The sequence below is a fragment of the Morone saxatilis genome, unplaced genomic scaffold (genome assembly GCF_004916995.1).
Source record: "Morone saxatilis isolate NCDOM2014 unplaced genomic scaffold, NCSU_SB_2.0 Contig16, whole genome shotgun sequence".
NCBI classification, from domain to species: domain Eukaryota; kingdom Metazoa; phylum Chordata; class Actinopteri; family Moronidae; genus Morone; species Morone saxatilis.
In genome coordinates, this window is record NW_023339718.1 from 10033015 (window position 1) to 10045401 (window position 12387).

The 12387-nt window shown below is 38.1% G+C and overlaps 1 protein-coding gene across 2 annotated transcripts in view; it reads left to right on the plus strand.

Annotated features, from left to right (window-relative positions):
* Positions 1-12387, plus strand: part of si:ch73-72b7.1 (netrin receptor UNC5C) — a 184830-nt gene that overhangs the window by 145696 nt on the left and 26747 nt on the right. The window contains exons 8-9 of one of the 2 annotated variants that reach the window (XM_035658422.1): positions 1701-1757; positions 11153-11344. In XM_035658422.1, coding sequence (XP_035514315.1) covers positions 1701-1757; positions 11153-11344 — 249 coding nt within the window. The remainder of the gene's footprint in view (positions 1-1700; positions 1758-11152; positions 11345-12387) is intronic. The other variant, XM_035658423.1, reaches the window with a different exon arrangement.

Sequence of the window (12387 nt, forward strand, 5' to 3'; positions counted from 1 at the left end):
TGTGTATGTATGTATATATGTGTGTGTGTGTGTGTGTGTGTGTATCTTTTGACAGAAGTTTTAGGTCTTTAAGGTAGTTTTTTTGAGTTGTTTGTGTTGTTCATATCTTTTGGCCTGTTGACATTTTTGTGACACATCGATTAGGATTCTTGGAGCAGATTCACTCAGAGCTCCACTGTGTCATCCTTGAGAGTGCAACATTTCACTCACTACGTCTGTGTGTGTCTTTTAGCACATTTGTGTGAATGTGTGTGCTGCCGTACCTCCAGAGCAAATCAAATCTGCTGTGTGGTCCTTAAAACCACAGTAATCACTAGAGATACAAGCTGTTATGTAACTTTAGTGCTAGGATGCATTGAATCGTGTTTGTGTTATATTATACAAAACGATCAGCAGTGTCAGCAGGTACTGCAGAGCATCAAACAAGTCATCTCCCCATTGAAAGCTCTATTCTTCCCACTTTAATTTCTTCTCATTGTGGATTCCTGTTCCTTCACTTTGTCGTATCGTTTGCTGCACTGCTTGTTAGCCTTCTTTTCTTAAATGTTTTTGTCCTCGTCTGTGCTTCCTCTTGTCTGTCCATAATGCTTGTGCTGGCTCTTACTAAATCATTTACGCTTCATTTTACAGTCATCTTTGTTTTCATATTTGTTTGAACAATTGTGTTATAATTAGAACATAATAAATTTCTGTAATGCCATGTTGCCCCTACTATCATCGCTGATTCAGACATTGATCAGTATTTTGGCAAACACAGTAGTCTAAATCAGTGGTTCTCAACATGGGGTTTGCGGACCCCTAGGGGTCATTAAGGTGGTGCCGGGGGTCCCCAGAAAAATAGGTTTTATTTTATATTTTATTTTCATTATTTAATTGGCTAAAGGTTAGCCCATTGAGAGAATGTATAAGAATGACTATTCTGTCATAGGTTTCACACTCGTATGAAATCTGCAGCCTGATAAATGCAATAATTTGCTCAGTTATATAATACAAGAATAACAAATCTGATAAAAAACAATTCTGAATCATGCAAAGCCATGCCAGTAAGTAAGTTGAATTATATGGCTAAGTTACAGTAACCTTAAAATTCCTGAGCAATGTAGCCGAGTCCACCCACATAGCTAAAAATAAATGTTTATGCATGATTGCTATTGTATGTTTATATTTGCACATCACCCCACTTAACCATGTCAGATTTTCTTGCCCTTTGGTGCCGTGTCAGTGTGTCTGTACATCCAGCTGGTGTGGCAAGAAGCTTTTAAGCGCACCATGTTGCTGTGTTGCCTTTATCAATTATACAGTAGAACTTCAATTATACATCAGTACATCAGCAGTTCATCTGTGTCATAGACCTTCTGTCTGCCCAGACTAAGTGGACCACTCAGCATGACACAGCAGTAACTGTTTTACAGACGCTAGGGTTTCTTGAATTATCTCCTTTTTTTTTTCATTTTTCCTATAAGAGGCTTTGATTTTTTGTTTTGTTTTTCTTCAGACATTTTGATATTGATTTGTTGACTAGAACTAAACTTAATGTAGGATAGCAGGAAAGCAAGCAAGACACAAAGAAAGAAACAAACTTCATTTTTTTGTCCTGTCATGTTTGTTCCATTTTATTTGACTTGTTTGTTTGATTTTGATTGTTGTGTTCCTCTCCCTTCCTCCATCCATTCCACCATTCCCTCTTTCCCTGTCCCAAGGTTCATTTTTTCAGAAGTCTACTGAGCCCAAAGAAAAGAGTGATTTGGGAATCCCATGTAAGTTGATGTTTTATGTTTTATCATCGTCCATTTTCCTTTTGTCTTACTCATCTTAGTGTTTCTTTCTTTGATTGAGCACTGACATTTGGCTCATAATAAAATGTTTTATAATTACATGTCATTTTTAATTACTTGATAAGAGTTTTGCTCTCATCCTATGATCTGTTCCCTTGATGGTGCAATCTCTTTGCTGTGCTGATCAAACAAAAGCTTTTAAACAGTAGCTAGTTCTAAAATTGTATTCTGTTTTCAGACAAAGGAAGTCAGGGTAGATGAATCGTTTACCTCTTTGCTTGTATAACGCAATGACTTTGGTGTAATATTCTTAGCTGCAATACATAAGAATATTAATTCAAAACATTCACAAATGAGCCAAAATTATCAACAGAGTATAAAGAAATAATGTGATGTCAAGACGTCTTTCCATATTGTTGCAGAGATATCTACTTGCATGCAGTCCGTCCTGTCTCATAATACCACTTTGTATCTTAAGAGGCAATACACCTTCTGAATTCAAGTTTATTTCTTCTTCTGTCCAGCTTAACTTAATTGCATTGTTAACTCATTGTAAAACACACTTCATTCAAACAAAATATTGAATATATAAATTGGTTAGTCTTTCCACAGAAATAAACCCTTAATTGACAGAGTTAGATGTGAACTGTTTCTGGCTCTTCACGCTGTTTTCCCCCACATCCTCTCTGATGCCCATCCTCCCTCTCACTCCTCTTTACGCCTCTCTAGTCCCCATCTGATCCCACCGTGTCTTTTTCATCCCCGGGGTCAGAATCCTGTTCAGAGCCACTGTAAATCACCTCTGTACTGTATTCCCTGTCGTCAAACTGACCTCCGTGTCAGGCACAACTAACTGAGCAACTAGTTAACGACAGCTACAGTTAGCAGCAGTTAGTGATTACTCTGGTGAGATGCTGCTTGTTTGAAGTATGAATTCAACAGGTGCCCAAAATCTGCCAATTCTTACATATTGCACCTTCAAGGAGAAGGTTTCTAATGTAGTGATGATCAACAGTTTTGCATCTTTCATTGAGAAATAAAACCTTTCTTGATTCTGCTGTTCTCGATACTCCTTGCATACAAAGCAGGTCCTGACAGGACTCAAGATGACATTAATGCAAAGTCAAGTGACAACTGGCCAGACATTTGTGCCTGGCACAACATTGCACCAACCCATTTTAAGGCACATCTCAGAGTGATTTGGACTTTTCACACAATGGACTTGAGTAGTCACTGACACATAAGTAATTTTAAGGCATGCTTATTTCGAGCGCAAGCGTGGGAAATATCAATTATTGTTGCATATTTGGGCATATTTTAAGGTGTTAACACTACACTATAAATCTAAATATATCTAGCTATATTTGCAAATATTGGGTTTCACTCCTTCAAACTACAAGTGAACAACTCTAATAATGTTTTACCACTTTAATTTTACTACATTTTCCTTTTACTTACACTGTGGAAAACAGAAAGACAAGAATGCCAGTTACATTTCGTAAGACATGACATCATACAAAAAGAACGGAAAAAATCATTAAACTCAACTTTACAGGCTCTGCCTAGAAGCATAATAATATTTTATTTTTATTTCTTTATGTATCTTTCGATTTTATTTGTTTTGCGTAGGAGCTCTACTAAAACAAATTCCACTATGTGAAATGTAGTGCAGGATCCCAGAATTGTGTCTGGAAAATGAATGTACAATAGTGGTGACAGATTCCTTTAATTAACTTGATTCTTTCTTTCTTCCTGTCTGATAGCAGGGAATCGATTCAGCACCAGTTCACTTGATTCTCAATTTGTGAGTTTGTTGCATCTGTGGTCATTTTGGAGAGTAGCCAGCCAGCTTTGGATCATTGCCAAAGTAAGCAATTTGCCTTAGTTCTGAACACTTGCTGTGTGTTTACAAGCATATTGGTTCACTTAAAACTCAGTGGAATCACGGCCCAACTATGGACACTGAGCTGGGTGAAGTTTTTGTTCGGTTCTACTGATTTGAACCCAGTCTCTTTGAAGTATCATGAATGATTGATTGATAAGTCAAATCAGCCCCTTTCTAATGCACCATTTCTAGAAGAGAAAAATTAATAGGACTGCACAAGATCACCTGGGAACTTCTTTGGCAGGTATGAAAGTTGCCTAATGAGTAATAAAAAGGGTGAGAGATGATAATAGGGTGTAAGAAATATATTCAGCTGTACTTGCTATCTTCCTTTCTTCCTACCATGTCCTCTTCCCCTAAATTCTCCCTGTCTTTCTCTCTTTCTTTCCATCTGTTTCACTGTTAGTTGATTTCTCAAAGTGATATAATAAGAGAGATTTACTACAAACTGTGAGAAATACAGACATTGAGAGGTGCAAGAGGGAAAGGACCTCTGCCATTTATTAGTAGCACGCTTTTTACTTTTCTCATTGCAGAAGCTCTCATTTTATCTTCAAAGCAATCTATGAAGCGCCTGTGATGTGTTCTAATGACTCTCGTTTAAGGTCTGCTGAAGCAGTTTCATCATCCCGGTGTGTTTTGTGAGATGACTACTACCAGATAGACACAGATAGAGAGAGAACTAGAGATGAGATAGAGGCAGTCATTGCTCATTTAACAGATCGTCACTCTGGTTTTAATATTCAAAAATACAGTCGGTTACATGAGCATTGGGAGGTTGTATGAGTAGCTTTGAGACTCACTAATCTGGTAACTGGTGCTGTTTTTGTTTTAGAGTATGAGTACAGATTTAAATGTCATGTCATTTGATTTGTGATGTTTATTTTGATGCTTTGAATGATTCTTTGTATATTGCTAAACTGGCCATACATGCCTGAACATGTTTGAACCCGTCCTATGCAGATGCCCAGTGTGGTATAAACAAAACGTGAGGTGTCTGCTGTCTATGTCAATATCCTTCTCCATTTCGGAGAATATCAGGGCCTTAAGTTAGATCACAAATGCATTTATAACCACCTGCATATCTGGTTTGACATCCAATAGCTGCGTTGGCAAAATCAGATTCTGCATCCACAGTTGTCAGTTAAAGAAGCAGTATGGAAAATGTGTACAGCTCCATGCAGAGCCATGGCCGTACTGTATTTGCAGGTATTTGATATATGGTATCATATGGTATTTGGTCAATACCAGTGATGTAATTGTTATATACATGTGCAGAGATTTCTGTTGAAACATCTCTGTTGGGAAAACAACTACTTTTGAAGGTTATATGAAATTCACTTGCCACTGGATGTCGCACTATAGCACCAGCATCTCAGACCGAAACAATGGGACAGAAACAAAATAAAACTCACCAAAAATGATTACGAATGCTGGTTCAGTTTTGAACCCTTAAAGATGTGTTCCTGAAAAAGGTTGCAATGGGTGCAACATAAGCTTACTGCACCTTTCAAAGTATGTCCACTAAAAAGTGCTCTTTTGTGGCTCAGATTGTTATTGTGTCTGACAACATTATGGAAAGGAACAGAGAGAGACATTTTGTTGAACCAGAAACAACTATAATATCGCTATCACACGCCACCAGACTCCACAGACAGAAACGGTAGCTAATTGTACCTTGCATATCATTGTAACTTCATTAAAAGTGAACAGAAACAAAATAAAACTAACCAAAACAGTGTTTGTTAGTCTTTATATTCTGCCAACAATCACCAACTCTGGTTGGTAATGAATTGTTAATTCACTGATATAGATGAATGCTCTCACAGTCGTAAGCACACCTTCACCACAGCAAGGTCTTTGAGTCATTCGCACCCTCAGTAGATCATTATAGTCACATTGTAGTCACTGTTGTATGCTTCGTGACAAAGTTAGGGCAAATCAATGGTTTACCAACTGTCACAGGTTAGTGTGAATATGTATGAGTATGTATGAAACCTTTATCTTCAAGCCAAATTAAATAACAGAACAGTTGTAAAATTGCACTGCTTTATTTAGCATTTTTTCTCAAACTTTTTAACTTACCGGTCTCTTTTTTGAGAACTTGTCTCTTTTTTAAGAATGTGACACAGATGTTTGTGTCAGTTACAGGCCAGCTTAGCTTGAGGCGATGAGAAGGGTGGGAGGTGTCTGAGCTGTAGATTTGTGTGGAGGGATAAGGCTTCTGCCAGTACTTTGTGATTCATATTTGTGCCCAGCAGACACTGAAGGAGGTCATAATGTTCCTTTCAGCTGGATAAAACAAGTTGCACTGAAAGGTTTGTATTCAGTCCATTGATTAAATAGCTACATTCGCACTACATTACAGGGTTGTTACACAATGTATGGGATCTAATGACTTTATATAAAGATCTGTTTGTACTCTTGAAATACACCTTCTGGCTTTGGTGACTCCAATGTGGCTCCATATTTTATTTCTTGGCACCAACAACCAAGTTTCTTTTTTTCCCATCCCCACTATAGGAAATAAGGATCGGCAGATTTACAAACGACTGCCTGCTTTCTCTCTCTGACTGTCTCTCTTCCGTTCATCCCTGCCAGTTACTTAGAGCGGATATGTATGCCAAGAGTGTAGTATGGGTGGTGTTTGCATGTTTGTGCCAAGCGAGATCAAAAAGGCAGTTGAATGAGTTTCAAGTAGTGATTGTCCACAGCTCTGCTTTGGATGCAGATCACAGAGAAGATAGAGACGAGCTAAGCTGAGTTATCCTTGTCCCCCCCCCCTCCTCTTTAAATCCTCTCCATGGCAGATTGGACAGACTCTGAGAATGACAAAAAGCTCAGCCAATCAATAGACAGCGATCCATGCTGACTGAGGGTGAGCCGGGGCTTCTGTTCCACTAGCCCATGTGTGTAATCAACTGCATGTGCGAGTATGTGCGTATAACTTCTGCAATTTCCTGAGCACCCAAATGTTTATTAGGCACACACATTGGCACACACATTACCGATACAGTTGGTAACCAAATTCACAGATTTATATTTTTATATTAGATATATTTTTAGAAGTTTTGCCATTTTTATTATTATTATTATTATTATTATTATTATTAGTATTGGGCACAGTAAGGAACAACATCAGTCAGTACACACACATACACACATATGCCCACTTGCCAAATCACTCGCTCAGACTGTACACTGCAAACAAACTGAATTTGGCATGTGAACAGTAAACACTGGCAAAATAATTTTGGTTTTTCAACCAAATACCATTTGGCTTTGATCACACACGGAGACACAACGCACACACACTATTCAATCTTGCTCTGGTAAGGTAACACTGTTGTGCAAAACTATGACAAATTGCAATGAATTCTTGCCATGAAAAGAAGGAAAGCTGGTACGTTGTCAAAAATACATTTGCTACTCGCCCCGGGCACTATTCACCATCATGGATCAAAAATCTATTTACAACATTTTTTAGCTTATAATCTCAGTCTGTCAAAAAGTCTAAAAGAAGTTAGTGTTTTATTTCCTTGGGCACTGATGTTAATACCAACAGTGTCTTGGCCGGTAGTACATGCACACACAAGCATTCAAACTCATACACCCACAAGCATGTAAGCTGTTGGACACACGCAAAAAAAAAAGTATTGCAAAAGACGCTGGCATACAGATATCAAATGAAAAAAGGAGACTGTCAGCAGTGTATCTCACCTGAGTTGTTGTAGAAACTATGATAGACAGTTGCCTATGGGAGTAAGGATTTTCTTCAAAGGGCAGTCTCTCATACATACACACACACACCTGTCTCCCATGTCAGCTGTCTGCAAATTGTCTAAATCGAACTCTGATGGATCAATACAATCATTTTCAAGTTCTTTCGAGAAGCATGTGTGTTTGTTCTTTCTGCACTTGTTCACACGTTGGTGTATATGTTATAGTGTGTGTGTGTGTGTGTGTGTGTGTGTGTGTGTATGTCCGTGTCCTGACCTTTACAACAGAACATTCTCCCTCCTATAGAGAGCTGTCAGATAGTACTTGCTGGAACATCACAGACGTATCGTTTATTCAATTCCTTTTTGACGTGTCCACTGAAAAGCACATATTTTTAATCTAAATCCAATTTAGCCAGGCTTGCGGGTGAGCGCTTTGGACATGAAAACTCCCTGTCAGGTACAAAGGAGGAAAAGCACAGGAGATAGTTGACTTGTGGATAAAAGTTAATACGGATGTGTGCATGTCTGCCTGTGCATTCATTGTGAGTGTCAGTGCTCGCATGAATGCTCATAAAAATGAACATAGGTGTGTACCTATCAGTACTTAGTCAGACTGTGTGCCTTCCTCATTCTATCACTGCCAATTTTGTCATTCTGGCTTCACAGAGCACAGCCTCAGGCCACGCTTAGATACACACAGAGGTCTAAACACATTATTCATTCATCTGGGTTTGGTCAAAAGTGCACACCCACGTTCAGTCCCTTTTTCAGCCCCCATCTTGTCAGAAAAAGACAGCCTATTATGCAAGGCTGTCAGACAATAAAAGAACATCAGAATTAAAGAATAGGCCATTTTCAACCAAAGCAGCAGCACTTGAGTGTTGTAGAAAAGCTACTGTAAATTAGTGACATTTTCTTTTCTTTTTGTCCATTTCAAAAAATGTCACTGAGCGGTAAGCTCAATTTAGTCAATCGATCGAGGATATTTTACTGTATGTTCACAAAACTAAGAACTTTTGGATGATTTATCTATTTTAAAGAATAATAATTTTGATCTTTCATCCCACTTTTATATAAGTTTTGTTTCTAATTATAAATGAATTCCATCAATTTCCTTGAAACCAATCATTTTAGTATGATTATCAGTAGCATAACCACTGATTTACCAGAAACCATAAACTGATGTTTACTTGTAACGTGAAAAGTGAAAATGGAAAATTAGGGCAGAAAAAGGCAGATAATAGAAAAATGATAGGGGAAAAAAAGACAATATTTGGTATCCTGCCGTCATATGTAGGTTACTCAGGCAGGTAGAAGCTCTAATGGGACATGTTGTTTCATTCATCTACAAATCACACAGATGGAGTCAGAGATGGAAGAGATGGAGTTGAGAGTTATGGAGGGAGAGAAAGATCTGAGAGAGATGGGATATAAACTGATAGACAGTGAAGAAAGGATGTTTAAGCCCACTGGTATAAATCACGTTACCCTCCGTACACACACGCACATATATCGAGAACACAGCAGACCATAGCCTAGTTAACTTATCCCAAAGTGTCCCAGAACTCTTGATAGCAAAATAGGATTGGAAAAAGCAAGTTTAGAAGTGATGTTTTCTTAAGACTTTTCTGAAGTTATAGACCTTCAAGTTAAAGTAGAAACAAGATAAAAATTCCCTAAATAGATGAGGATGATGATGATCATAATTAAGATCAGGGAGTTGGTACTTAAGAGGATTATTCAATTCTATTCCCCCTTGGCAAGTGCAAGGACCTTGATAACAGGGCAACTTTGTGCAGCAGTGAAGTCGGAGCACTAGGGATTTTACCGCAATCCTTTCAACATCATCAAAAGGAAATTGGTAACTGCAATCGACAAAACCCTTAGGGGTTAAACTTTGGAGATTTAAAGGTGGTCTCTAAGTTTAAGTTAAATGTGATGAACCGATATTTGGCAGCTATTTGAGCTGACGGGTTTGTAAAACATTATATGAATGTTTAATTTCCTCCACCACCATCTCATTTATGACACACTAAACTAATGATCAGCAGTAAGACAACTCTGTTGGACAGCAGTTTAGTTTAGGACTGGAACTGACAATTATTATTATAATTAATCTTTTAATTGATTAAAAAAAGTGAGAAATGCCGAAATTCTTATGTACATTTGTGATGAATTAAAAATTGTGGTTATTTAACAGAAAACTGTGTCACAAGGACCGTACCCTAAGCATAATTTTTCTGTTTCCTGGACAAAGTGTCCAGAGACATTTGGTTCAACCAGTCGGAGACTTAATTATGAGAGACATGCTTTACCCTCATGCACTCAGCTCCCCCAGAGACACTAGAAAATGGCGCATAGCTCCCTCAAGTGGTAAATGAGCTAACACCATCATGAGTGACCTCTCTTCTGTGAATGTGTGTATGTGTGAATCATGCTTGGGCATATGTGAGCGTGAATGTTTGTGTGCCTCATCAAAGGATTCTTTCATGCATAATCAAGTTCATGCTTTCTGAACTTCTGATGTGACAACAGCAAATCCTTTAGCAAATGACTCAGGCTGTTTGTAGCTAAAAGCCTGTTATCTGCCTCTCAACTTTAAGGGCGGATTAAAAGGAGCATTCCTATACTTTTCTGTCTTCTTAATAGCTGCAGACAAATCCCCTCCTACTAGCTACAGAGGACACAATTATACAAGGAGTGCTTTAAGTGTGAGACTATTCCAAAAAAGTTTCACAGGCACTTTCATGTTAAATGTGTAGACTTTTTTTGTTTAGCTGCTTTGAAGTTCAAGTGCATTTCCTTTTCTTTTGCCCTGTTTTCCTCTTCTTTGCTGTTATCACTTCTTTCCTCTTTCTCCATTCCTCTCCTGATTTATTGTGCCCTACTTGTTTCCTCTCATCTTCCCTGCTTCCTATTTCTTTTTTATATGCTTCTTTTATTCTCTATATTTCACTCCCCTTCCCTCCCTATTCTCCTCTCATCTTATCTCCCAACCTATCTCTTCCTTTCCTCTCCATTTTTTTTTCTTCGTTACTCGCTTGTGTGTCCTCTTTTCTATGTTCCTCTCCACTTATTGACTTTCCTCCCTATTACTTCCTCGTCATTCCTCCCCTGCATTCTGAACTTGTCTCCCCTCTTCCTTTCTTCATTTCTTCAGTGTGGCTCATGCCTTTTTACCATCCGCATCACCTATCGGTTAAATTTTTCTTAGTCCCTTCCTCTGCTTGAAAATATGGATCATGAATGACAATTCCATCGTTGTTCTCACTGAAACACCATTAAAGTCTCAGCCAGATTGGAAAAGGATGTTAGGACCCTTGTAAAATAATTAACAGGCTTATTAAGTTTTAAGAGTTGGTGCCTTTCTTTTTTTTATGAAAGGTGTCTCTGTCTTTCTCTACCTCAGTCTAGACAAATTATCATATTACACAAGCTGGAGGGCTATTTGGAAGTTTCATTTGAAATGGAACCTATAGTCAAGTGTCCTTTGAGTCTGATAGGTGGTCTGAGGTAGAAGTGAAGTGAAATCGCCGAATACAAATTAAGAATGACATAGAGTCATATTAATTTAATTTGAAGCCTGCTATTTCATCCTGTCTTACCTAAAATAATATAGATTTATTCTCTGCCTCTGCCCTGCCGTTCCATAAGAATTATCATTTTTGTAGCTGTTTATTGCTAGTATATATTTTCTCGTTTGGACCTACTTCCTTAATAATATCTGTCGGTCTATAATTGTGTCCCTCCTGTTTTTGTGTCCCCTCCAGCTGCTCCAAGTACAGATGATGTGGCGTTGTACGTGGGAATTGTCATCGCAGTGATTATGTGCCTGGTCATCTCTGTCATCGTGGCGCTCTTTGTCTACCGCAAGACGCACCGTGACTTTGACTCGGACATCATCGACACCTCAGCACTAAATGGAGGCTTCCAGTCTGTTAATATCAAAACAGCCAGATCAGGTAAGGAACGTTCCAGAAAATTAAATTTCTTCTAGAAATTCTATGTATTACCACATATACAAATACTTTGCCTGCAACAATAATGTGTGTCTTATATGTTTTTTCCTGCAAAAACAAAAGTATAATTTGATTCTTAAAGAGGCATATACTCCTTCTAACTCATTAGAAAATTTATGAATATGTAAATTTTGTTCATTTCTAAAGTTTTCCTGCTGTACACAAGATGTCTCCTACTTCACTGTAAAGTCCATCTTAATATCAGATTTTCAATGAGCACAGAGAAACTTTCCACTTTCAGTAGATGAATGTGAAAACATCATTCTAGTGTCAAATGCTGCACATGTCATTCTGCACAGTGAAGGTCAATCAAGAAAAACATATTTTTGAATGGAGGGGGTAAAGCAGTGTTTCACTGCCCTCTCTGGTTGGAAGTTTCAAGCCTGTTGCACCTATAACCACACCCAAAAGCTACCGCACTGTTTCCTGGAGTGCACATGTACATCACTGCAGAAAGGTGATATGTTAAACCACTGGAGGATTTTCAGGGGGTGTGTTAGTTTTAAGTTATATATTTGTGCTGAAAAAAGGTTAAAGCAAAAAGTTACAGTAGTTTAATAGTTTGACTGTTAAAGCTTAATGAAATAAGCTAAATATACATACTTTATTTCCAAGGTACAATGGCATTGTAGGATGTAGTATAAGACAAAAGCCACCCAGTTAAAATGAAAAAAGTATGGTACATGTAATGACTTGCTTTTCAACTCATCCTCCTATTAAATGGTGTTTTGTCATTGGATATGGCAGTGAGATAGGGGGTATGTCATTTAGCACTTCATATGCTTTAGCCAGAACAGCAATCCCAGGACTGACAGACTTTTTTCTGAAGAGTACTCGTGGGATACTTGCTGTTGAGGGGGAACTTGACAGCAAGTGTCTGCTTCTTTCTTACACTCTCTCAAAAAGAAGACTACAGATTGTATGTCTCTCTCAAATATTGGCATTACATAATGTGCACAATGATAGGTAATAATAATAATAATAAT